The following is a 27,976-nucleotide window of genomic DNA, read 5'->3' as shown; positions in this document are numbered from 1 at the left end:
AAGGGTGGTAGTAAATGTATGCTGTATTGTCTGCAGTATTTGAGTCCAGTCTCCAGCCCTAAACAAATTACATCCCCCCAAAACAGAAAACACCCTGATGGGATTGCTGATGTTCGAGAATGGAAAAGCAGCCCGGGAACTAGGGCCTAGTATGTGTAATCTTGTCTGTCAACAAGATAAGCAAGGTTTCTGCATTGTGTGGGCCCGGAGCCAGGCTCCTCCCTGGTGTCCTAAATCCATATTCCACCAAATGAAGCTTCTGCAGCTGCCGCCTTCCGCGGACTTCGCATGCCTCCCGCACTCTATACTCTCTCATGACGGGTTTTCTTTGTTGTATTTAACTACCTAAGAGCTAAGATTTGGGCGTCACCATCAGCCCCCACGCCAAGTATGGACCAGTTCCCATAGCCGAAGTTCCCACCAAACGCCCCAGCTGAGGGTTACTAAGATCAGCGTTTGTGAATTCTGACCCAAATTGTCTCCCCTCCGGTTCCGTAGAACAGGTTTCTCTGTAAAAGGGCCTTCAGCCTCGGCCAAGTTCTGAAAAAATAAGAATTAGGTGTCTATTACATATCCCCGAATATATTGTCTCAGGCGCAGGCCGGGTGTTTTAAAATACACGATAAAAAGTATTTTCCTCCAAAATATGGCTAAGAAGGAGCAAGTGTAACTCGTCTTTTCGTGTTTCTTAGTTTTGCCCGCCACACCCTTCGTGGTCCCGCCCCTTTGCCCTTAACTCACTAGACAGGCAGTTTCTGGCCACCTTCCGGGGTCCTGATTTTGAAAAGAGGAGCGGGCCAATCAGAGTGTGGAACGTTTTTTGGCGCTGCCGTTTGAGGCTGGACTGGAACAGAAGGTGGGCCGGCCGAGGTGGCTCCGGTTGTCTGTCGAGGCGGTGGGGCGGAGGCATGAGGAGGGACACTTGACTTTCAGTGAGCGCACCCGGATGTGCTGGCCGGGGGCGGCAGGCAGGTTGATGGAGGAGGGAGGGAGCAGCCTGTGAAACGGTGACGGCGGCCACCAGCCCGGGCGGGGACCGGGACTGGAAGAGGCCCCTGAACAGCCGGCTGGTCCGGCGACTGGGCTAGGGTGGGGGACTCGGGGCCGCAGGGACTAACGCCCAGCTGAGTCTGCGGGGGGTGGGGCAGGAGGGGCGAGGAGAAGGGTTGTCTTTACAGTTCGGAGAGAGACGAGGGCAAAGGGAGGTTTGGAGGAAGGTGGCCTGAAATAGTGAGAAGCTGGTAACGGGCGTGGTACAAGGAACCGAAAGGATATGGAAGAAAGAAGGGAGGTCTGTGTAAGTAGCCGAAAGGATTAAGTGACTAGAAAGAATGCCGGTGTAAGTGAAGGAAACGTGAGGTGTGGCTAGGTCAAAGGGCTAAGAGAAGACGGTCGGTGGAGCAAGGAAAAAGCCGTGGAAGTGGCTGGGGTCCGGGGCCGGAAGAGTGCCAGACGTGGCCGGAAGGCAGCGGAGCTGAGCGCAAAACTGAGAGTGTTCGGAAATTGGAAGACTTGGTGGCGAAAGAGGGTCAGGACTCAGATCCCACCTCGGAGAGTGGGCGACGTGTCCGGGATGTGGGATCAGAGGCTGGTGCGGTTGGCCGTTGTACAGCAGCTTCGGGCTGTTTATGGCGTTAAGGTCAAGGGTGGCCGTGGGCAGTGCGATCGCAGGAGACAGGAGACAGCAGCCACGGAAATCGTGGTAAGTTCTGGGGAAAGAGATTTAGGTTAAAAAAGGAGGGGGGCGTATTCCCTACCATCACTTATTACCGGGTCATGCTAAAATGTTCATTCTGTATGGATCCAAAAGAGAATATGTTTAAGTGTGTCAACTTCAGCAACACTGACATTTTGAACTAGATAATTCTTTGGGGGGCATTGGGGTTAGCTGTTCTGTGCATTATAGGATGTTTAGCAGCATCTCTGGGTTCTATGCTCTAGATGCGCATAGCGTGTCCCAATTGTGACAAATAAAAATGTCTCCAGATACTGCTAAGTTATTGTATTTTGAACAAGTTGCACGTGGGAAGGGAGACAAACACTACCCCACCACCACTGTTTGAGTAATATTTGGAGAGGAACAAGGGGTACCAGTATCTTTTTTAAATGAATCAGTAGATGAGGTGTGACAGTATTAGAAATAGGCTTTAGATAATAACTTTATATTCACGTATTTGAAAAGAACATGCTTGCTGCTTGGCTATATCATATTTTTGAGACATAAAGGTTTTTTTTTTTTTTAATTAATGAGTAAATTGAGAAACCAGAGTGGAATGATTCAGAAGCTGTTGAATTTTGGGTGGTTGAGGTTAGGGGATTTCGAATGAGATTTTAATATCTCTACAGAATCGTCAAGAATTTCATTGTGAAAAATAAGTTGAATATAAAGCATTTTGTTTTAGATTTACTTGCCTAATTATATGGTGCTTTCTAAATACAGATGAAAACTAAAAATTTCATAACTCTTAATAGTTTATAGTTTCTGAAAGAAAATAAGTACTTGGAGAAGAAAACTGACAAATAATGTATATTCCTCTTAACAGCTTATAAATTCTGGAGAAATTATTTTTGTTGTTTGCAACTTATTGGCAACATATTTGTTTATATTTAAAAACTAAGGGCTTCCCTGGTGGCGCAGTGGTTGAGAGTCCGCCTGCCGATGCAGGGGACATGGGTTCGTGCCCCGGTCCGGGAAGATCCCACATGCCGCGGAGCGGCTGGGCCCGTGAGCCATGGCCGCTGAGCCTGCGCGTCCGGAGCCTGTGCTCCGCAATGGGAGAGGCCACAACAGTGAGAGGCCCGCGTACCGCAAAAATAAAAAAAAATAAAAATAAAAAAAAAACTAAGTGGTTTCTTCTGATTGTAAAACTGGCTTTCCAAGATCTCAAATATAGTAGGTTTTGTACGTATATGAAAGAATTTGTATGCAGATTTTTTTCTTACCCCTTAAGAAAAACTGACACTTGGCCTTTAGAGTCAGATAGACCTGAGTTTGATTCCTGCTCTACCCCTACCTGGGGTGTGATCTTGGGCTGCTTGTCCTAAGCTTTAGTTTCCTACTCTATAAAATGGGAATGGTATCTCTCGTTGAGTTGTTTAGGGGATTTAAAAAAATTATAAGATCTGTAGATGAGACTAGCACACAATGCCTGTCACATGCCACTAGTTGTTATGATAATCAGAGGTCCTCATCCTAATTGGTAATCATGCTAGAAACCCTAATAAAAATATTCTAATAGAGAAATACAGAAGATCATTGTGTTAACAGGAACGAGATCTAACATGTTAGGTAATTATTTGAATACCAGATTTCTTTGGCTCTTTGGTGTTTGTTATCTAATGATAGTTTTGAGCTCTTTAAGAAACTTGCTAGACATCTTTTTAAAGATGATATTGTAAGTGATGTTCTAATACATAAAATTTTAAAAGCATGTTATTAGTTTTATTTTATGAGATTAAATTATAGCACTTACTTGTGAAGCCAGTTATTGAGCGTAATGAGACTTGAAAAAAAAAAAACCCTGAATTCTGGTTATGTAAGACATTTGTAAACTTACAATCAGCTTCAGCATCTGATTTATTTTTGCATTTTGTTTGGTTGCACAGTATCAAGAAAATTCTGATTTACCCAAATAAGGGGTTGCCCATACTAAGTTTTTTTTTTTCTTTAATTTTTTTTTTGGCTGCACCATGCAGCATGTGGGATCTTAGTTCCCCAACCTGGGATGGAACCTGTGCCCCCTGCCATGAAAGCACGGAGTCTTAACTACTGGACCACCAGGGAAGTCCCCCTAACTTTTTTTTTTTTTTAATAGCTCACCTTGAAATAATTGTAACAGCAACAAATATTCTTTGAATGTTTGCTTTGTCAGACACTGATGTTTTACATCTTTTAATTCATTTAATTCTCTCTGCAACTCTGACTTAGGACCTATATAAGGATACTGAGGCACAGACAATGACCGTTTAATCCAGGTCACTCAGCTAATAAGTGGAAGAGCCAGGATTTAAAACTTGGCAGTCCTGCCTCTAGGAGGCTCCTCACTTAAGCACTATGCTACACAGTCTTTTCTATATTCGTCAGTTAAATTGAGCCAGCTACTTGAAAAAGGACTGGTAAGATTTTGTCAAATCATTAAGAATACTGAATGATTTTGGCTGCACCGTGGTTTGCGGGATCTTAGTTCCCCAACCAGAGATGGAACCCAGGCTCACAGCAGTGAAAGAGTGGAGTCCTAACCAGTGGACCACCAGAGAATTCCCTGAATGATTTCTTATTATAAATAACAGGTTAAATAAGGTACTCTTACAACACAAGTGCTTCAAGAGCATTCATGGAGAGCAGATGTATCTAAACTAAATTAAATCACATATGATCTAAACTAAATCACATATGAGTGATTAGGTATGCCCACTTAATCTAATTTCATATAAGCAGACATATACAGGCTTGAATTTTTTTTTTAATTAATTTATTTATTTTTGGCTGCATTGGGTCTTTGTTGCTGGGCACGTGCTTTCTCTAGTTGCGGCAAGAAGGGGCTACTCTTAGCTGCGGTGTGCAGGCTTCTCATTGCGGTGGCTTCTCTTGTCGCAGAGCACGGGCTCTAGGCGCTCGGGCTTCAGTAGTTGTGGCACACGGGGTCAGTAGTTGTGGCTCGTGGGTTCTAGAACACAGGCTCAGTAGCTGTGGCGCACAGGCTTAGTTGCTCCACTTGCGGGCATGTGGGATCTTCCCGGACCAGGGCTCGAACCTGTGTCCTCTGCATTGGCAGGCGGATTCTTAACCATTGAGCCACCAGGGAAATCCCTTGAATTTACGTTTAAGTCCAAGGCAAAGCTACAACCTTCTTAATCAGTGACTCGTTTTTAAGAAGTTTGAATATATGCCCAAAGATAGTGGCAGATTCTTTATTCAGAGGTGTGCACAAACACTCAAGTTAACCAACATACAAATGTGCTCTTGGGATCTTCAAATGTATTAAAATTTGAATGCGAGTAATACATTCCACTCTGACTTTTTAAAATTGGTTTTGAAAGTACGACGTGAAATTTAAATTGTTTGCAGAATCCCTTCCTTGGATACCTCAGAACAGTTTGATTAGTACTCTCCCATAGAGTGTGGAAAAGATAATCAGGTATAAAAGGAACCACCCTGATATAATTTTAGGAAGTACTGAGTGACAGGAATTACTGTTATAGGCCAATTTGGCCTTTTCAAGTTAGTATTTATAAGGTGACCAACAGAAAGTTTAAGGTCAGTATTTATATAGTTACTAAAGGAGCTTGTAGTATTTTCCAGAAATGTTAGCATATTGGGCCAAATTCTGTTTAAGAATTTCCTTACTGAACACTAAAGGGATTGATTTTCTGTTGTGGGATTGGAAACTGAGGGAATTTGCTGCGTTGCTTAAGGGCAATGACTCTATCTTGACCATTTTTGTACTCCCAGCATCTAGCATAATATCTAGTATAAAGTAGTTATTTTTTAACAAATATACTTGATGTAATTGTTTTCTGTGTCTCGACCAATAGTTTATTTCTGCTATCTTGTTTTATTTTGTGAGGTTTTTAATTTGCCTAATGTTTAAGAAAACTTATATTGAGCCTAATATTTGTGTTAGAGTAACTGACTTTGTCGTTTTAGGGTAAAATATTTGGAGTACCTTTTAATGCATTGCCCCAGTCTGTTGTTCCAGAATATGGACATATTCCAAGGTGAGCAAACTTTGAAATGAAGAGTAAATATTTCAAACTGGTATTGGAATGTTTAACAATAAATAGTTGAATGGCGCACAAAATTAGTTGGAACTAGCAAATGATTTTATTTCTCAACTAATGTTAAAAGTTGTTTTTTAAACTTTTGCATATTTTAACTTTTTAATTTGTACTCATTTTCAGGATTGAATTTTAAGGTTTAGTAATAAATAAATGTTAGAAAGCAAATTATTTTTGTTCTAAGGCAGAGTTTTCCGTTCTGTACCGATGTTTTCATTGCTGTTTTGATGATACTCAGTAATATACTAAACTACCAATTCATTTATAATTTTAATATTTTTTATCTTAGAATTGTTGGACAAAAGAATATTTAACTATCGGAGTATTTGTGAATATAAATTATTTAACACTTGAGCTTTTCTGTGTCACTATTTGTAAATAACCTTCGGGACTAACTGCATCAGAAGTTGCTAGGGAAGTTTACGGCTTAAGAAAATAGTTTAAAAATGCGTAGTAGAAAGATACTACCTTAGCTCTTACTAATTCATTTCCCCTCTATCCAAAGTAAGGTTCATTCTGGCTGCTCTAGTCTAATAACTTAGGTTTTTAATTGGTGCATTGTCCAAAAGTATTTGTTGAACACCTTGCTGCCTTAGAACAATTTTCCCTCACTCACCCTATAGATACAGATTCACAATCTTCATGAGGTAACCACTTACTATTTTGCTTTTTAAATGGCCTATGAAAGGTTTTTTTTAATGATGATTTTCAGCGTTTAGAATTGCAATCATATCTCTAGTAATAATGACTAAATCTTTGTTGTAGTTTCTTTGTCTGCTTTTTTAAAAAGAAAGTTTTTCTGTCAGTTACTCTGCAACATTCAGCCACTATGCACCAGTACAATGCTTTCGTTTACTTGCAGCTGACATCCATTCAAATTTTTTGTTACCAGCTGTTACCTAAGCATCTAAAGCCAATATTGTTAAAAATTATTCAGTATAAAGAAATTGAGCCCACACCTCTAAATGTGTGAAGGATTGTAAGGACTGGGATGGATATATCTGACTTTCTGACAGGTAATGTTGGTGAGAAAAAAAAAAAGCCTTGCCTTATTTTTGGGCAAATGTAGTTGATGGTAGGTTTTTTAAGCTATGTGTGCTGTGCAAGATCACCTGTGGAGAGAGAATAGGTAAAGAAATGGAGAAGGCCTTAGAGCCCTGGTTGATCCTAGGATGGAGAAGTCTGGCAGAAAAAGAGAAGCCAGAAAAAGTTTGAGAAAGAGCAGTCAGGGAGACAGCAGAAATTCCAAAAGTGTAGTGAAGAAGAGTATTTTCAGGGCCATCACAGAGTGGTCGAGTGTATCAACTGCTGGTAGGACAAGCAAGATAAAGACAGTGAACTGACCATGGATTTGGCAAGGCAGAGGCCATTAGTGATCTTGATGGAGTAATGGGGATGAGTCTGATTGCAGAGGGTTGAGCAAAGACTGGGATATGAAGAAGTGAAGGCAGTAAAAAAAAGACAAATCTTGTGCTCTGAGCTGAAGCAGAGAAATGGATTAAGATTGGCAAGGATCAGGGATGAGCAGGCTCACTGAAGTTGTCATGGGTAAAAAGATGGGCTTTAGAGAAGAATTTAGGAAGCAAGAAGGGAAACTAAAAGTAACCTTCTATCACAGAGATTAAAGGAATTTGTAGCATCAGAGCTGAAAGGGGTGTAGTCTCTGGCAGGAGAATAGGATTTAGTGAGATGTGTGTCTTACCACCTAAAAAGAGTTCTCTCTTTCAGTTTTCTTGTTGATGCTTGCACATCTTTAGAAGAGCATATTCATACAGAAGGGCTTTTTAGGAAATCAGGATCTGTTATTCGTCTAAAAGCACTAAAGGTAAGCATATTCTTGAACTATAATTTTTCATTTGTACCACTTTTTAATTTGGTTTTTAGGATTGAAATATTTAGAACTATTACATGAATTATGGACAGAAATTGAGTTTGCAGAAAGCTTTTTTTCATGGCAGAAGAACCTTTTTCTTTTTTCCAAAATGTATATCATTTATATAATGCTTTTTTTAAAAATTGAGGTATAATTGACAAATACATTTAAGGTGTACAACCTGATGTTTTGATATATGTATATGTTGTGAAATGATTGTCATAATCAAGCTATTTATATTTTATAATGCTTTAAAAGTTTACAGAGTACTTTCAGATTCATGGTCCTTGTTCCTATAATGTACTATATGAAATGAAAATTTTTTTAAATTTTGTTTTTAGCCTTCTAAAGAGAAGTGATAAATACTAAAACAAGAGTTAAGAGAAATTTATTAAAGAAAGCTCTTTAGAGTATAAGAAAGGATACTTTATTTGCATTAAACCCTTAAGCCCCCGAACGCTCAAGATTGTTGTATTTATTTCAGAATAAACTGGATCATGGTGAAAGATGCCTGTCTTCTGCACCTGCTTGTGATATTGCAGGGCTTCTTAAGCAGTTTTTTAGGGAATTGCCAGAGCCCATTCTCCCAGCTGATTTGCATGAAGCACTTTTCAAAGCTCAACAATTAAGAACAGAGGAGAAGAATAAAGCTACATTGTTGCTTTCCTGTCTTATGGCTGACCACACAATTGATATATTAAGATACTTCTTTAACTTTCTCAGGAAAGTTTCTCTTAGGTGAGTAGTAATTAAAAGTTTTGGGAGATGGTAGTTTAATTTCTCAACTAGCTAGATTTACCCTTATGATAAGAAATTAAATTTCATTTGGCATGGAAATTTTTCTTAAAAATATTATATTTTTCCTTACTATAAGAGGTATACCCTGTATCATTTAAAAAAACAATATACCAAATATAATATTTCCTTGCTGTCTTAGGGTTGTCATGGTGGATGCCTTAATGGCTTATTGGTGTTTATAGGCTTCTTAGTCCATTGAATGGCTTCAGATTATTGTGTTTCTAAAATATTTGCGATTTGCTTTTCAAATTTTTCCCTTCTCCCTGCTGTCATTGAGACTGCTGGTTTTAGACATACTTGGCTGCCTTCAGTACTTTGAATTTTCTGTGTGTGGGTTTGAAAAATCAAAGAAATGTGTTCAATTTGTGTGGAAAAACAAAGCGTGAACTCTGTGGGTAGCAATGTTTTTATGACATATATTTAAGCACAGAGAGGCTGTGTATTTCTGGTTCTGTCTTATTTCAAGCCAGTCATGTAGATGGGTAGATGAAGGATAACTGTGTCTTGATTTGTGTTTAACTGATAAAATAAGAGGTCTGCAAAATGTGCCCAATATGTTATTTTAACTCTGTATTTTTATCTTTAGCTCCATCTCATAAAACCTTTTTTCCTTTAAGGTGCAGTGAGAATAAGATGGATAGCAGCAATCTTGCTGTGATATTTGCACCAAATCTTCTTCAGACAAGTGAAGGGCATGAGAAGATGTCTGCTAACACAGAAAAAAAGCTACGATTACAGGCTGCAGTAGTGCAAACTCTTATTGATTATGCATCAGATATTGGTAAGATGTAGTTGCATTATTAAATAATGGGATTTGTTTAAATGAGGGAGATCCCAGCTTTTTCTAAGTGAACTATGAAGACAACTGTTAGAAAGTGGCTATATACTATTGCAATGTTTTGAGGGGGAGTAGAGGAACCATCTTAATTGTGAACATTTTCGTTTAGGACATGTTCCAGATTTTATCCTAGAAAAGATACCAGCTATGTTGGGTATTGATGAACTCTGTGCTACTCCATCACTAGAAGGCTTTGAAGAAGGTGATTATGAAACTCCTGGTGACTGTAAGAGAAAGCGAAGACAAAGTGTAGGAGGTAAGCGGTCATGGCAGTCCTGTTTGTGGATGTACAGCAATTTGCTTTTGCCTGAAATGTGTTTGAACATAAAAAAGCATAAGCTATGGTGTATGCCTTTTTGGTGCTTACAGCATAGTTGGAGAGGCATGACATATGCATGTGAAAAATAAAAATGACAATATAATCTAATATTTATGTGCTAGATGTTTAACACAAATATAAACTGCATTCCAGGGAGAAAAGTTCCCTGGTTGTAATGACCAGGGACACTATAAAAAGAAAGTTAAACTGAACCTTCTTGAAGAATGGGTAGAATCTAGGAGAACTGGGTGGAGGGTCAGAATATTTGTATCCTATTCGAGGATGCTATGAAGAAAGATTTGTGTAAACTAGAAGTAATCTATGTCTGTGTCTGTAAGGTAGAAGTAATCTATGTCTGCATGACTTGAGTGGCTCAACCTAGGGATTAGGATGGTATTATGATAAGCTTGAACTCACACTAAAGAATTAGAACATTAAACTGGGTATTGGAGAACCATTGAAGGTTTGGAGAGAGGCATAACATGATTACACTATTTTAGAAAATCATCTGGTTTGGAGAATTGAGACTTGGAGGTAGGGAGAATAGTCAAAAATGTGTGGCAGTAGTCCATGTGTGAGATCATGACTTGAAACAATAATATAAATTAGCAGTATGAACTAAATAATGAAGGAAACATTACCAAGGAAGAATCAAAAAGAACCAAAGTTTCCTCTTGGTGGAATCAATCATGAGACTTCTTAATCTTCTTGATTGGGAAGACAGACTATTCCTCCAGTTGCCTTAGGAAATTTCTTATCTTTTGCGTATCAGAACCAATTTCTGTTAACTGTCCGATGCCTTTTTGAATCTTTTGGCTGATATGATTTTGCCTCCTCCTTGGTTTTTTTTTGCCTCCTTTGTAGATTTCCCTTATGCCTTCTTTGTTCTGTAACAAAGTACTGTACTGTACAGTACAGTACTGTAACAAAGTACCACAAAGTACCACAAATTACCACAAACTGGTTGGCTTAAAACAACCAAAATTTATTGTCTCACAGTTCTGGAAGCTAGAAGTCTGAAATCAAGGTGTTGTCTGGGCCATGTTCCCTCTGAAACCTTTAAGGGAGAATCTTTTCATGCCTCTTCGGGCTTCTGGTGGTGGCTATCGATTCTTGCCATTCTTTGATTTGCAGCTGCATCACTTCAATCTCTGCCTGTGTTGGCATTTGGCGAACTCCCTAGGTGTTTCTCTGTGACACCAATCACATTGAATTAGGGCCTACCCTAATGACCTCATCTTTATTTTTTTCTTTTTTTTGAGTGAAAGCAGGTTTATTTTAGAGATACACACTCCACAGACAGAGTGTGGGCCATCTCAGAAGGCAATAGGTAGACTGTCTTGAAGGGCGAGCGGCCCTGAGGTGTGAGGGTCTTAGTTTTTATGGGCTGGTAATTTCATAGGCTAACAAGTGGGAGGAGTATTCTAACTATCTTGGAGGAGGGGTGGGGATTTCCAGGAGTTGGAGTACCACCCACTTTTTTGGCCTCTTATGATCGGCCTCTGAACTGTCAAGGCACCAGTGGGTGTACTAATGACCTCATCTTAACTTGAGTTCATCTGCATAGACCCTAATTCTAAATGAGGTCACATTCACAAGTACTGGGAGTTAGGACTTAAACATATCTTTTTGGAGCACACAATTCAACCCACAAAACTTCCTACCCCAAATTCAGATATTCTTGGATACAGATCATCTTATTACCCTTTTCCCTTTGTGATTTCATTCACTCCTGTAAGTTTCACTTATTGCATCTAAATAGATGAGCACTTAAATCTCTACCACTGTTATCTCACAAATGTCAAACCACTTTAGTAAAAGTCTCTACTAGGCAGACATCACACTTCTGCTTTTCCTTGGTGCTTGAGCTCAGCATTTTGAAATGATCATCTTCACCTTCTTTAAACTGGTTCTTCTCGAATTCTTTTTTCTATTAATGGTACCACCATTCTCTAGTCACAGCTTTAAGCCATAGGTGCCCAACTATTACTTTACCGTCTGTATTCACAGAGTTTTCAGGTTCTGTAAGATTCTATCTGCAGTGTTTACTGCATGTTTACTGTAAGAATTTCCTTCTTGGTCTTTGTGCCTCCTCCTTGAATCTGCCCTGCTTATTGCTGTCAAGGCGATATTCTTAATATATAATTCTAATCATGTATCTCACACGCATACCCTTCAGAAACTTTCATTAATACTGATATCTGTAGCCTGACATTAAAGATCTTTCATAGGATTGCTTTACCATGCCTTTCTACTGTATCCTATCTCTCCTTTATGCAGTCTATACTTTAGTCAAACTGCTTTCTTTATTCATTATTTTTAGACACTTTGTTCTTTTGCTTATACTTTTTGATATAATGTTTTACTTCCATCTACCTCTACTGTTCAAATAATATCCACTTGTCAAAACCCAGCCTAAATGTCTTATCCAGCAAGCTTCCCCCCTCCCTTTTAAAAATTTACTGTTTATGTATTTTTATTGATCTGACATTGGTCTATAACATTATTGTAAGTTTCATGTGGACATTAAATTTCGACTTACCTATACACTGTGGTGTGCTCACCACCAAAAGTTTCATTTCTATCCATCACCATACAGTTGACCCCCTTTACGCATTTCGCCCTTCCCACGCCTCTCTTTCCCTCTGGTAACCATAACTCAGTTCTCTGTATCTGTGTGTTTATTTTGGTTTATTTGGTTTGTTCATTTATTTTGGTTGTTTTAGTTTGTTTGGGATTTTTATTCCACATATGAGTGGAAGCATGCGGTGTTTGTCTTTGTCTGACTTATTTCACTTAGCATTATACCCTCAAGGTCCACCCATATTGTCACAAATGGCAAGATTTTGTCCTTTTTTATGGCTGAGTAGTATTCATTGTGTATATATATACCACATCTTCTTTATCTATTCATCCATTGATGGACACTTAGGTTGTTTCCTCCCCCTGCCCCATTTTATTTATTTATTTATTTATTTTTACATCTTTATTGGAGTATAATTGCTTTACAATAGTGTGTTAGTTTCTGCTGTATAACAAAGTGAATCAGTTATACATATACATATATCCCCATATCTCTTCCCTCTTGCGTCTCCCTCCCTCCCACCCTCCCTATCCCACCCCTCCAGGCGGTCACAAAGCACTGAGCTGATCTCCCTGTGCTATGCGGCTGCTTCCCACTAGCTATCTACCTTACATTTGGTAGTGTACATATGTCCATGCCTCTCCTTCGCTTTGTCACAGCTTACCCTTCCCCCTCCCCATATCCTCAAGTCCATTTTCTAGTAGGTTTGTGTCTTTATTCCTGTCTTACCCCTAGGTTCTTCATGACATTTTTTTTTTCTTAAATTCCATATATATGTGTTAGCATATGGTATTTGTCTTTCTCTTTCTGACTTACTTCACTCTGTATGACAGACTCTAGGTCTATCCACCTCATTACAAACAGCTCAATTTCGTTTCTTTTTATGGCTGAGTAATATTCCATTGTATATATGTGCCACATCTTCTTTATCCATTCATCCAATGATGGACACTTAGGTTGTTTCCTTATCGTGGCTATTGAAAATAATTCTGCAGTGAACATAGGGATGCGTGTGTCTTCTCAAATTAGTGTTTTCATACTCTTTGAATAAATACCCTCATATGGAATGGTTGGATCATAAGGTGGTTCTAGTCTTAAATTTTCGAGGAATCTCCATAATGTTTTCCACAGTGGCTGCACCAATTTACATTCCCACCAACAGTGTATGGGGGTTCCATTTTCTCCACACCCTCTCCAACACTTGTTATTTCTTGCCTTTTTGATAATAGCCATTCTAACAGGTGTAAGATGGTATCTCATTGTGGTTTGGATTTTCATTTCCCTAATAATTAGTAATGTTGGACATCTTTTCATGTGCCTGTTGGCCATCTTTGTCATAAATTAATTGTCCATATATGTATGGATTTATTTCTGGGCTTTGAATTTTGTTCCATTGATATGTGTCTGTTTTTCTGCCAATACCAGGCTGTTTTGAATACTATATAGCTTTGTAATATAATTTGAAATCTGGGAGTGTGATACCTTCAGCTTTGTTCTTTTTTCTCAGGATTGCTTTGGCTTTTCAGGAATTTTTGTGTTTCCATATAAAGTTTAGGATTTTTAATTCTGTTGACATGAAAAATGTCATTGGGATTTTGACAGGGATTGCATTGAGTCTTTAGGTTGCTTTAGGTACTATGGACATTTTAATAGTGTTAATTCTAATAATGTATGAACACAGAGTATCTTTCCATTTCTTTGTGTCTTCTTCAGTTTCTTTCAACAGTGCCTTAGCATTTTCAATGTACAGGTCTTTTACTTCCTTGGTTAAATTTGCTCCTAGGTACTTTATTCCTTTTGTTGTGATTGTAAAATGGGATTGTTTTCTTATTATTTCAAATAGGTTTTTAGTGGAGTCTTCAGGGTTTTATATATATATATATATATATAAAAACTATGTCCTCTGCAAATAGTGACAGTTTTACTTCTTCCTTTCAATTTGGATATCTTTTATTTATTTATTTTTTCCTTTTCTGTTTGCTCTGGTTAGGACTTTCCATACTGTATTGAATAAGAGGGGTGAGAGTGGGCATCCTTATCTTCTTCCTGATATTAGAGGGAAAGCGTTCACCTTTTTGCTATTGAGTATAAGGTTGACTGTGGGTTTATCATATATGGCCTTTATTATGTTGAGGTACTTCCCTTTTATACCCATTTTATTGAAAGTTTTTGTCACAGATGGGTGTTGAATCTTGTCAAATGCTTTTTACATCTATTGAGATGATCATATGATTTTTATCTTTCATTTTATTAATGCAGTGTATCATGTTGATTGATTTGCGGGTATTTGATCCTTTTAATGTAGTGTTGTATTCAGTTTGTCAATATTTTGTTGAGGATTTTTGCATCTATGTTCATCAGAGATACTGGCCTATAATTTTCTTTTTTTGCATTGTCTTGCCTGGTTTTGGTGTCAGGGAAATTTGGCCTCATAAAATGAGTTAGCACGTGCTCCCTCCTCTTCAGTCTTTCGGAAGCATTCGAGAAGGATAGGTATTAAATCTGTTTTGAATGTTTGGTAGGATTCACCTGTTTTGTTTTGTTTTTCGCCTTTGATTTCTTGATTGACCCAGTAGTTCAGTAGCATGTTGTTTAGTCTTCACGTATTTCTGATTTTTCAAGCTTTCTTCTTGTAGTTGATTTCTAGTTTCATACCATTATGATCGGAAAAGATGCTTGATATGATATCGGTCTTCTTAAACTTATTGAGACTTGTGTTGCAAGTTATGGTCAATCCATGAGAATGTTCCATGTGCTCTTGAGAAGAATGTGTGCTGCTGTATTTGGATGGAATGTTCTGTATAAATCTATTGAGTTCATCTGGTCTGATGTTTCATTTAAAACTGCTACTTCCTTGTTGACTTTCTTTCTGGATGAACTATCCATTGATGTAAGTGGGGTGTTAAAAGTCCGTACTGTTATCGTGTTGTCAGTTTCTCCTTTAGGTCTGTTAATACTTGCTTTATATATTTGGGCACTCATATATTAGGTGCATATATATTAACTGTTGTTTCTTCTTGGTGAATTGTCCCCTTTATCATTATATAATGTCCACCTTTGTCTCTTGTTAACTTTTTTAGCTTGAAGTCATTTTTGTCTAATATGAGTATGGCTATACCCATTTTCTTTTGGCTGCCATTTGCTTGGAGTATCATCTTCCATCCCTTTGCTTTGAGCCTATGTTTGTCTTTAGATCTGAAGTAAGTCTCCTGGAGGCAGCATATAGTTGGGTCTTGTTTTTTAATCCATCCAGCCACTCTGTCTTTCGATTGGTGAATTCAGTCCATTTACATTTAGGATGATTATTGATAGATGAAGACTTAGTACTGCCATTTTATCTTTTGTTTTCTGACTGTTCTGTATCTCCATTGTTTCTTTTTCTTTGTGTTTCTGTCTGCCATTTTGGTTCGATGGTTTTCTATGATGTTTTCCTCAGTTTTCTCTTTTATGTTCTGTGTCTCTGCTCTAGATTTATATATATATATATATATATATATATATATATATATATATATACATATTTTAAATAAATTTATTTATTTTGTTTGTTGATTTTTGGCTGCGTTGGGTCTTCATTGTTGCACAAGGGCTTTCTCTAGTTGTAGCAAGCAGGGGCTACTCTTCGTTGTGGTGCGCGGGCTTCTCATTGCGGTGGCTTCTCTTGTTGCAGAGCACAGGCTCTAGGCATGCAGGCTTCAGTAGTGTGGCATGTGGGCTCTAGAGTGCAGCCTCAGTAGTTGTGGTGCACAGGCTTAGTTACTCTGCAGCATGTGGGATCTTCCCAGACCAGGGCTCGAACCCATGTACCCTTCATTGGCAGGCAGATTCTTAACCACTGCACCACCAGGGAAGTCCCTCTAGATTTATATTTTCTGATTACTATGAGGTTTGTGTAAATTGTCTTACAGATAAAAGTCCTTTTTCTGCCAATAGCATCTTACTACCTTCATTTGCCTATATGAGTTTCATCCTTTTCCTTTTACCTTTCTGTTGCCTGAAATTGTCTCTTTATGTTTTGTGTTCTCTACCAAATTGAAGTAGCTATAGTTTTACTGCTTCTTTCCCTTTAACCTTTATTATAGAATTGTTTGACAGCTTATTTTGATATAGAGTTGCAATTTTCTGATTCTGTTTATCATCTTACTCAAAATTTTGTTTACTTTTGCCTTTTTGTTTTCTGGTAGAAGGGTTCCTTCCAGCATTTCTTGTAAGGCAGGTCTAGCACTGATGAAGTCTGTCAGCTTCTGTTCATCTGGGAAACCCTGTATTTCTCCTTCATATCTGAATGATATAGCTGACAGTTTTTATCTTTAAATATATTGAGTATGTCATTCCATTCTTTCCTGGCCTGTTGAGTTTCTTTGGATGGCGCCATTGTCTACTCAGTCATCAAAGTCAGAATTCTAGACGTCCTTATCTGCTCTTTCCTCATTCGCACATCCCACTATCACTTTGATCTCTTAAATACCTTTAATAATGCCTCCATTTCCATAGCTGCTACCTCAGTTAAGACCTTCTTCTCTTGCCTGGCTAATTCCCACTCTTCCTTCAGGTCTCAGTTTAAATACCAGTTCCTCAAGGATACCTCCTCTAACTCCACAGTCTAAATCCATTGTTATATTTGTACTTCACACTATTTACCCATTTGTCAATAGGTATTTATTTCCTTAGTATATTTAATGTTTGTTTCCTCCAATAGAGTAAGTTTTGTAAAGGTCACTGTTTCATATTTTGGCCACTGTTGTATCTTCATTGTGTCTGACACATAATAGGTACAAAATAGATATTTGTTGAATGACTGAATAGCATACTTAGAAGAAACTTTAGCTAGTTTGCCTGTCTCCATCCAAGGAGGCTTACCCCCCAATAAATCTGTCATACTGCTGCAGATTTAGTGATTTTCCTAAAGTGCAGAAATGATGACTTTGTTCCTTTTTGCCTTTGGAGAAGTTCAAGTTCTTCAAAATGATACACAGCCCTGTTCTGCCTAATACACAAGACTTATCTCTTACCGTATCCACTGTTCACTGTTTGCTCTAGCAGTATCAAACTCCTGGTTTCTAGTATACATAAATTCTCTTTTTCCTTACATACCTTTGCATATACTAGTCACCTTGCCTGAATTCTACCTTCCACCCTAATCAACACCTACAAATCCTTCAGAACACTGTCCAGGTTTTATTTCCCTTGCAAAGATTCCTCTCTTAATGCCATTTCTTTCCTTCCTCAAAAGGTAATGATTTCCTCTTCCATACTCTTTCTATACATTATAGATACTTGTTTTACAGTTCATTCTGTATTTATTTATTTGTATGTTTTTTGTTTTTGTTTTTGATGTGGACCATTTTTAAAGTTATGTTTTTAGTTTTTTGACTGTGAGACATGTGGGATCTTAGCTCCCCGACCTGGGATCGAACCCACACCCCCTGCATTGGAAGGCAAAGTCTTAACCACTGGACCACCAGGGAAGTCTCTCATTCTGTATTTAATGTCTTCCTATTTATCTATTTTTTTTTTTTTGAGAGATATGGGAGTATAAGAGGGGAATGAAATACAAATATACCCTTTAGTATTTTTCCCCTATTTTGAAATAATTCCTTTTACATGACCTTAAGTGACTTTAAAACATACAAGCTGATATAAACTTAGATGCTAAAAGACCACAAATAGCAATATGAATTATTGATAAAAGTTAGGTAAATGTTGTTATAATTGATTATATGATTATAAATATGCCTTGCATTTCAGATTTTGTTAGTGGAGCATTAAATAAACTTAAATCTAACAGGACACCCTCTATTACACCTCAACAGGAAAGAACTGGTAGGTATTATATATATTTATTTAAGTGGACATTTATATATATTATACAAAAATTAATTACGATAATGATTACCTAACTTATTTTGTTTAATCAATTCCAAATGTAATTTTTAGTGGAGATATTGTACTATAATATTATGACATTGGATATATATATGTAATACATAATATATAATTACATTGGATATAATGAACGTAAAATTGTAGGTATGAATTTATTTTAGTCTATTGTTATATCTTTGATCTTCTGAATCATGTTCTTCCATTTGTAAGTTGGATGATATTGAACATGTGAAAATAAATCTCATTTTTATTTTAGAACCAGAAGTTTATTAATATTTGTTCCAATTTTTTTTTTTTTTGGTTTGCTTGTGGCTGAAATTATTCAACCCAGTAATAGAAAATTTGATCACTTGTTTTGTTTTCTAGATTGAAGACATTAACTGGTTAATACTCAGTTATGATGAAAATCAAAAATATTTAGATCAGTTTTTGTTTCAACACCTTGATTATAATTTTTCTTGCCTATTTAATACTCTTTAATGTGAATTATATGCATCTTTTAGTCTATTTGGTGTTGAAGTTACTAAGAGTCTGGCCTCTTTGCAACTTCACTGTTTTTATTTTAAGTAATTGCATAGTGTTAATTTAGTTTTATAATATATATTTGATAATGTTAATGTAAACATATCCCCCCCATTTTTGGTTCTAAGAAATAGCTTTATAAGAAGAAATTATATAAAGTGTTTGTATTTTATCAACTTTGTGGGAGAAAAAACAAGTTTTCTTTTTTTCAGCCCAGCTATCCATTTCACCAATGATTCTTACACCAAATGCTAAGCGTAAACTACCGGTAGATTCCCATGGTTTCTCAAGTAAGAAAAGGAAGTCCATCAAGCACAATTGTAACTTTGAGTTGTTGCCAGGTAATCTCTTCAGTAGCACTTCTACACCAGTATCAGGTAACAAATAGAATTTATATTATTGGGTTATAAACATTAACATGAGTGCCTATTCTGGGCAAAGTGCTATTTCATATTAATATGACCCTTTAGGAGCCAGAGTTTTATTCTCTGTTTTATCAGATCTCTGAATTTTATAAAGTCCCCTAACTTTTAAAATAGACAGTGGTTCAGTATAATTTGTGTGTGTGTGTGTGTGTGTGTGTGTGTGTGTGTGTGTGTGTGTGTTTTACTGCTATGCCTATTGAAAGTTATGGGTCACTGTGGATAGGATAGCACTTGTGCTCAGGTTTTACGTGATTGAACATCCTAAATTCTACTTTAGTTACTTCTGGATCTGTAGCTGTGGCTGGATTGCTGTCTTTTGTTGAGTTGAGGTCACCAGCGTTTGAGCATCTCTGAATCCAGAGTAGGGGTGTTACCATTGAAGTACCATTGTGGGTTAATTTGGGGGGCAGTATTTTTAAAGTTTTATACTCAAGTGGCTTTTATAAAAAGCCATCCTTATGGCATGGTTTCCACATCCCTTACCAGCCCAGCCATTTTATTCCAAATGAAATACAAGTTCCTAATGTGGCCAACCAGAGCCTTCAGAGAAAAATATAATCATGCTAATTTGAATACCAAATTTTTGTTAGTGTGATCTTGGATTGAGTCGGCTCCTTTAGCATGTGTAGAATACAAGTTGGCTCGTATTAACCTGTGGTCAACCCAAAATGAATTGAAACTCTAAGCCCAGAGTCTTCCATCTCATATTTGTGTCACATTTAGACAAAATGTGAGTAGCCTCTGATTCTTTTAGATTTTCTTTGGTTTCAGACAATGTTAAGAGTTTCAATTTGAATTTGTTAGCTGGGTTATGAGGTTTTCTTCCCAAAAGCCTCTCTTTCGCTTTTGTTATCCGAAAGGTTTACATTTTCCTTGTTTGTTGTATTAAAAAGGTGAACAGAATAGCAACTTGTTCTCTATGGTTCTTCAGGTTCTCTGTGGTTCATTAAAGTGTAATGATAAGAACTCTGAAGCTATGTCTGTAGTTCTATCTGTATTCACAGGCTGGAGACTTAAACTCCTTTAAAGTAACTTAGTGTGTTTTTAGTATTTAAAGGCTTTCTGCTTTGGAGGACTACTTCCAAGTGACAGATGTGAATCATAGTTCTACCTGCCTTTGTTTATTAGCAATACATCATCTTCCCCAAGAAATGAACCTGCAGATTCCTTCTCTCCAAGTTCCCCAAAAATAGATTAAACATTATGTTACTGTAACATTAGCGAAACTTCTTTTATAAAAAAATTAACAAGTTCAGCATCAGTAATTCTATTATTTTAACTCACCATTTTTCTTTGACCCTTTCTCAGCCACAATTCAGTAAATTGCATCTGCAAAATTGAAAATGAGTTGGTTTCTAAGTTTGGATTATAACAGATATGATGCTTTTCTTTAATATATGTAGGCAACAAGATTAATCTACAATCCATAGTGTACTTATTTTTAATTTTTTTCTAATATGTGTTGTAACTGTGTGTTATTCCATCTATTCTGACTGTGCCTCCTTGTCACCACTGATATATTTTCAAGATAACTAGACTGCAGCCCTAGAATAAAGCTACCTATGTCACATTGGATATATCATATTGCCTCCAAGCTTTCTTTTTAGCCAAATGCACCCAAAAAGTCACTGTAATGGTTGTATTATTTTCTGGTTTTGTAATTGAAAAAACATGGATATTTCTGTTTGGGGACCTGTGAATTCTTTATCGATACCAATGATAAGTTGAGAGGGTTCATGTTTGTTGAGTGTATCCTGGGCAATATTCAAATACAAATCAAATGTATATGGAGCCTTTGCTCATAACTATTATACTTTTCCCTAATTTTTTATTATAGTTGGTTTCATGGTATAGTGTTAAATAACTTAATCAAAATGAGCTGTTGTAACCTCCAGTTGTTATCATGGAACATGGCAGTAGCCAAGTGGTTAGGTGTATGTTATAGATCATCAGTTTTTGTTTGTTTGCCAAAACTTTTGGACAAATTGCACTCCAGAGTCAGGTAGACAGCAAGTTGGCTAGCAGGTGCATACTGGATACTCAGATACTAAATTGTTTTTCAGTAGTTTATTTTTGATAAGAGCATTAATTAATCTTATGTACCAGGTACTGTGCTAGACATCTTATATACGTTATAGTAATATTTATATTCACCATAGAAGTCCAGTTTTAGAGCCTAAAGCCATTTAGTAAGTGGTGGACAAACTCAAGTCTGTCTCGAAAGCTTGCTCCTTCTCCAATCTGCAACAGTGCCCACCCCTCCCTTGTAGTATTAAAAGAGTTTAAAGCAAAACTCTAATATAAAAATAATGTTTAATCTGACCTTTAATTGGTAACTAAAAAGTAAGAAATAGATTTTTTTTTTCAGTTGACTTGGGTTATTTGACCCCTGAAGATTCTAACCAGAAATTATGTGATTTTGTGGTTGTTTAGGGGTGGAAATTAAGACTTCAAATCTAATTGCTATTAATATTTTATACTTTGAAAAGAAAATGAGTATGTGTGGTCTATCACGTGTGGTTATTTTTATAGTTCACTTTGATACAAGCCCAGAAGGGTCATCTCAGAGTTCACTCTCTCCTGTCGCCGTCAATGGAAACCATTTGATCAGTACAGGTGTGCTAAGGCGAAGTAAAAGGCTTGCAAGCAAAAAAGTTTGCAGGTAATTTATCCAGGTTGGATAAAAATTTGGTATATACAGTTAATAAAATATTTTGTGTCTTTCTACTGAGAATCATAATTTTTAAAAATGCCCTTTGCCTTTATAGTCTTATTAATCAAGTGCATATCCTCTAGAGAAAGATTCCTAATTTGAATCCATTTTACTTGCTTAAAATCCTATTTTATGTTGATGTGTGTAATTTTTAAATTTCCTTTTAATATAAAAAGCTAGTCTACCCTAATGATTCTGGTTTATAAGTGACTAAACTCTGGTGATAAACAGGAAAGTTTATTTTATAAAATACTTGTATTTTTTATGCAAATACAATGTGTTCCTATATGGTGTCTTAAACCTAAAAAATTATTACTCTATTCAATTACTAACAATGTGATTTGCTCTGGACTTTCAAACTTTATTTCGTAGGAATTCCAGTTCTTATGCTATAAACTGATGTTTTTAATTTGACTCTTTCTAGGGTGGAATCAGGAAAAGCAGACTGCTTCTCTCCTAAAATCAGCCGTAAAGAAAAGGTTCGAAGATCTCTTCGTTTGAAATTTAATCTAGGGAAAAGCAGCAAAGATGGAGTAAGTGTCTTTCACCATTTCATTGAAGTTTATATTAGGATAAAGCTGAAGACTTGATGCTAAAAGACTCTCTCAACCCTGCCTCTCTTCCATCTACTGTCCCATTCTCTGCTCTTCTTTATACCAGCCCTTACACTTGAGTTGTTATCTCCAGTTCCTCCTTTTCTATTCTGCTGAAATCAATTCCAGTGAAGCTTTCATCCCCAACACTCACTGAAACAGCTCTCATAAGATCACTCATGAATTGAGCATTGCTCAGACCAGTCCTTGTTAGCCTTGATATGTCAGCAGCATGTAACCTGGCTGATGACTTGCTCCTCTCTGGCATACTTTCTTTCCTTGCTTCAAGGACATATAGTCTCATGATTTTCTTCCTTCTTTGTCAGTTAATTTTCTAATTCCTTTACATTGGAGTGCCCAAAACTTTGCCCTTGGGTTTTTCTTTTCTCACTCCACTCACTCAGGGTGATCATCAGCTCTAAACATCATGTATATACTTACGACTTATATACTTACGACTTCAAGTTTATATACTTACGACTTGAAATTTATATCTCTAGCCCCAAATGCTCTCCTGAACAACTTGACTGTTTAACCGACCTACCTACTTGACCTCCCTACTTGGGTGTTGATCCCAAGTAGGGAGGTGTTGACATCTCAAGTGTAACCTGCCCCAAATAGAGCTCCCAGGATGCACTTCTCCACTGTTGGTATTTCTCCACTCCTCCCCATCTCCTCCACCCACACTTCTATTCTACCTGTAGTCTTCACCATCTCACTTATGGCAACTCATTCTTCTAATCACTTAGGCCAAAAACCATGGAGGCATTCTTTTTTTTTTTTAACATCTTTATTGGAGTATAATTGCTTTACATTGTTGTGTTAGTTGCTGCTATATAACCAAGTGAATCAGCTATACGTATACATGTATCCCCATATCCCCTCCCTCTTGCGTCTCCCTCCTACCCTCCCTATCCCACCCCTCTAGGTGGTCACAAAGCACTGAGCTGATCTCCCTGTGCTATGCGGCTGCTTCCCACTAGCTATCTATTTTACATTTGGTAGTGTGTATATGTCCATGCCATGTATATGTCCATGCTTTCTCACTTCGTCCCAGCTTTCACTTTCCTCTCCCCAAGGAGAGGAAACGGTCCTCAAGTCCGTTCTCTACATCTGCATCTTTATTCCTGTCTTGCCCCTAGATTCTTCAGAACCACTTGTTTTTTAGATTCCATATGTATATGTTAGCATATGGTATTTGTTTTTCTCTTTCTTACTTCACTCTGTATGACAGACTCTAGGTCCATCCACCTCACTACAAATAACTCAATTTCGTTTCTTTTTATGGCTGAGTAATACTCCATGGTATATATGTACCACATCTTCTTTATCTATTCACCTGTCCATGGATACTTAGGTGGCTTCCATGTCCTGGCTATTGTAAATAGTGCTGCAGTGAACATTGTGGTACCTGTCTTTTTTTGAATAATGGTTTTCTCTGGGTATATGCCCAGTAGTGGGATTGCTGGACCATATGGTAGTTCTATTTTTAGTTTTTTAAGGAACAACCATACTGTTCTCCATAGTGGCTGTATCAATTTACATTCCCATCAACAGCATGCAGACATTCTTGACCCCTCACTTTCTCTCACATGTACCGTCAAAACCATTAGGGAATCCTGTCTAACTTCTGCTTTCAGTCTATCCAGGCTGACTATTTCTCACCAGTACTACATTTCTAACCTTCTCTAAGTTATGTCATCTGGAACTTGGATTACTACAAGTTCCTACTAGTAGGTCTACCTGCTTCTACCTTGCTGCAGTACTAGAGCCAAAATTATCCTCTAAAAACCAGAGTTAAATCATGTCACTCATGTCACTCCTCAGCTCAGAACCCTTCAGTGACTCCTTGCTTCACTCTGAGGGGAAAAAAAGAGAAGCCAAAGTTCTTACACTGATCTGCAGTGCCCCGCATGATCTGTTCCTGGCCTCCCTCTTGGAGCTCTCCTCCTGCCACCCTCCCTTGCTCTCTCGGCTTCATTCACTTTTGCCTCCTGCAGTTTCTCAAGTGTGCCAGACCTTGCTTCAGCCTTAGAGGCTGCACTGGCATTTTCCTGTTCTGGAATGTTCTTCCCCCTCATACCTTCATGACTGTCGCTCTCATTTTTCTTTACTCACAAATCATCTTCTGTTCACTGTGTTTAAAATTATACCCCACCCTTCACCACTCCGTATCCTCCTTACCCTGCTTTGCTTTTGTCCTTAGCACTTTTCACCTTATATATTGTATATTATACTTTATAGTTTATTGTCTGTCTTCTGGTCTAAATCTGCCCATCAAGAATGTAAATTCCATGAGGTAAGATTTTGTTCTGTTTTTCTGTTTTCTTTCACTCTTGTGAACAGGTACTGGCACAGTCATCACACACACAAAAAGTTTTTTAAGTTAATTTGTGAGGCTGTTTTTATTTTAGATCATAAAATATCCACTAATAGCCAAGTCAAATGCTTATAATTTTCATCAGCATGCATGCAAGTATATTGTGTTTGCTATAAAATTGTTCCTCAATTATATACACACCTTTTAAAATCAGCTGTAGAGGATTTTGATAACTACAAAGTAATATTTTGAATTAACTAGGTTTATTTCTTAACCAAAACTTTTTCATTTTGTTCTGTACAGAATGTGTGTTCTGGTGTCGATAGATCTGAAAATGTTGGTCGACGACTTGCAAATCAACAAAGTTTAAAAAATAGGATTGAATCTGTAAAAACAGGTCTGCTTTTTAGCCCATATATTGATGAAAGATTAACAAAAAAAGGTATATTTACATGATATTGTTACAGTTTTATCCCAAAAGCCTACTTCCGTTGTTTTTTAAAAAATTTTCTTCCCATTTTAGTGAGATATAATTGACATATAACCTTTAGTTGTTTTTAATGATAAAATATATTAAGTAATTTACTATTCTAGAAATTGAAAATTCGTGTTTGAATAATGAAAATATTGGAATTGCAATGTATTTGTCTATGAATAATTGGAGGATCTTTAAAAATGTAAATATAAAGATGTTCGACATATTTATAGGTAAAAATTATCTCTTTTAACACAAATCTAGTTTATCGGAATTAAATGCTTAGTATTTAATTTGTCATGTATTTGAATAACATTTCAAAACTAGGTCAGATATAAATGATTAAAAACACTGAACTGCTTTATTTTAGGTTCAAAAAAGATCAGTAAGTCTGAGGAAAACTTATTAACTCCAGAGCGACTAGGTGGAAGAAATTACCGGATGTCTTGGACAGGACCTAGTAATTCAAGTTTTCAAGAAATAGATGGAAATGAAGCTTCTCCAATAGATGCAGTTCTTGAGGTGGAAAACTCTTCCTTGGAGACCGATATGATGGTTGAAAAGTCACCTGTTAGGTCATATGAGCTTACCCCTTCTAATGTACACAGTAGGCATAATAACAACGTAACTGGCAGCTCTCTTAGTGGGGATGAAAATAACCTGACCACAGAGACTGTGGTGAAAATTCAGAAAGCATTTTCTGAATCTGGAAGTAATCTTCATGCATTGATAAATCACAGGCAGTCGTCATTAACTAATGTAGGGAAAGTAAAATTTAATGAAACATCTTCTATCAAATGTAGCACAGAAAAAAATCTATTTGAAATTAATAATTTCACTGTGATAGAATCCAATGAACACCACACTAGTAAAGATGAAATTAGTTTTTCAGAAAGAGACTTCTCACTACATCAAACTCAAAAATTGGGTAGAGAAGCCCCTATAAAATGTTACTCAACTCAGATGAAAATAGAACTAGAAGACAACATTCATTCGAATATACCAAAAGATTATTTAAGCAAGCAGGAATTGTCCAGTGATGAACAAATAAAGAAACAAGAGTCCCCAAGGGATACACTAAATACTAAATTAAAGGAGAATGAAAATATGATTGAAGAGAACTTACTGAAATGTGCAGCTTCTAGAGAGGACGTGGCTAGCGCCTCTTCCTCAGAGCAGATTACGTGTAATAGTGCAAACCTGTCAAAACCTAGGCCTGTGAGAATTGTTAAACAGCAGTCACTGGTGGAAACATGTGATAAAACGGTTTCTGAACATTTACAAATGACAGAGCATGGAAAGGTTTCAGACCACATACAGTGGTTTAACAATCTTTCTTTAAATGAACCAAATAGGACAAAAGTTAAGTCACCTCTTAAGTTTCAGCGTATGCCTGTCCGTCAGTCTGTCAGAAGAATTAATTCTTTGATGTTGTATGGTGGACAACCTCCAAGACATAAACTAGCAAGTCTTGGTGATGCTGCTTCTCCTCTGGTTAAATCAGTGAGCTGTGATAGTGCTCTTCCCTCTCATGTAGAATGTACATCAAAAGATTGCTCTATTCCATGTACCAGATCAAGTCCTAAAGAACAGAAGTCTACATCATGCAAACAGTCGAATGTTGATGCGATTTCAAAATCAAGCATGGAGGTAACTTCTACATCTTTCTCACAAATGAAGAGGCACCCAAACTCTGGAAATGCTTCTCTTGGGTCCACCAGAGTTTGTAAGCAGGAAGTGATATCTAATGGCCAAATTAAGGTTCCCTTGGATGATCTGACAAATCATGATATAGTAAAATCTGTTGTAAATAATGATATGGGCTTTTCTCGTGGCATAAATAACAGGGTCCTTAGAAGACCATCAGATAAAGAGAGGGTCTGGTATAAAGGTTCTCCAAAAAATCCTATTGGAAAAGCTCAACTACTACCAACAAGTAGACCTGTAGACTTGTAATTGGTAAATGTTATACTACTTGTCATTAATGTAAATAAAATTAGCAATTGGTGATATGACTTGCAAGGTAATCTACGTGTTAGTTTGTAGCTCAGAATGATTGGTGTGTGATCAATTTTAATTTCATTGCACAAGCAACTTGAATTCTTAAGCTTGTTTAAATGATGACTTTGTTTTTCTTAATTATGGCAATATTTAAACTTATTAATTTTATTGTCATCTCTCAAAGCAGAGGTTACACTTTACTTTTTTAAAGAAATTGTTGACTGGGTTTATAAGAAATTAATTTTTGAAAATTGCATGAATTTTATTTTTTAACATGCGATAGAAGAATGGAATGAGTTGTGCCTATTTCCTGTTACTCCTAAATCAGATAAGGTTTCTCTAAGAAATGTCTAACACAGAGAGAGAGAGAGAGATAAGCCCTGCAAATCTTATTTCCCAAATTCCGTTAATGTTTATTGTCTTTATTAAAGTCCCTAGAAATTAATTTGTTTCAATAGCATCTTAATCCTTTATTCCTTTTGGGTGCAGAGTAATTAGACATATATTGTCTATAGATGTGACAGTGTGTTCACTTGAACTAAGAATAATGGCTAATGCAGAATGACGACTCAAGTGTGCTCATATAGTATGATGCTGCAGAAGTAACTGTGACTTTAAAGCCATACTATGTTTTTTAAAGTTAATTTGCACAAGTACATTTATATCTGTTTTGTCCAATATAGAATTTAAAATGTTTTAAGAGGGAGTAATTAAGCTTGGAAGATTTTAATCAAAGTGATTGCTTATATACAGATGCTTGATTTTAGACTTTGAAATAGTTGATGCACCTCTGTACATTTACCTTGGATTCTTACACTTTGGATTCCTACAGGAGCCTGTGATGGTTTTGT

General features: G+C 37.0%; 1 protein-coding gene across 1 annotated transcript; it reads left to right on the top strand.

The window, feature by feature from the left end:
* Positions 1 to 945: 945 nt before the first annotated feature.
* Positions 946 to 27,976, top strand: LOC309818741 (rho GTPase-activating protein 11A-like). The gene is made up of 12 exons (XM_082648644.1): positions 946 to 1,702; positions 5,648 to 5,718; positions 7,507 to 7,603; positions 8,136 to 8,389; positions 9,067 to 9,230; positions 9,397 to 9,543; positions 17,939 to 18,013; positions 18,811 to 18,975; positions 21,556 to 21,685; positions 22,161 to 22,269; positions 24,953 to 25,091; positions 25,495 to 27,976. Exons 1-12 carry the CDS (start codon positions 1,574 to 1,576, stop codon positions 27,078 to 27,080), a joined length of 3,066 nt encoding a protein of 1,021 aa, XP_082504770.1. The 5' UTR covers positions 946 to 1,573; the 3' UTR covers positions 27,081 to 27,976.

Source organism: Grampus griseus, assembly GCF_964374135.1.
Source record: "Grampus griseus genome assembly, chromosome: 2".
NCBI classification, from domain to species: Eukaryota; Metazoa; Chordata; class Mammalia; order Artiodactyla; family Delphinidae; genus Grampus; species Grampus griseus.
This window is presented reverse-complemented; position numbering and strand designations above follow the sequence as displayed.

Coding starts and splice junctions, on each gene's coding strand:
- LOC309818741 (XM_082648644.1), top strand. CDS start 1,574: ATGTGGGATCAGAGGCTGGTGCGGTTGGCCGTTGTACAGCAGCTTCGG. Junction 1,703..5,647: donor CAGCAGCCACGGAAATCGTG/GTAAGTTCTGGG, acceptor TTGTCGTTTTAG/GGTAAAATATTTGGAGTACC. Junction 9,544..17,938: donor GCGAAGACAAAGTGTAGGAG/GTAAGCGGTCAT, acceptor CTTGCATTTCAG/ATTTTGTTAGTGGAGCATTA.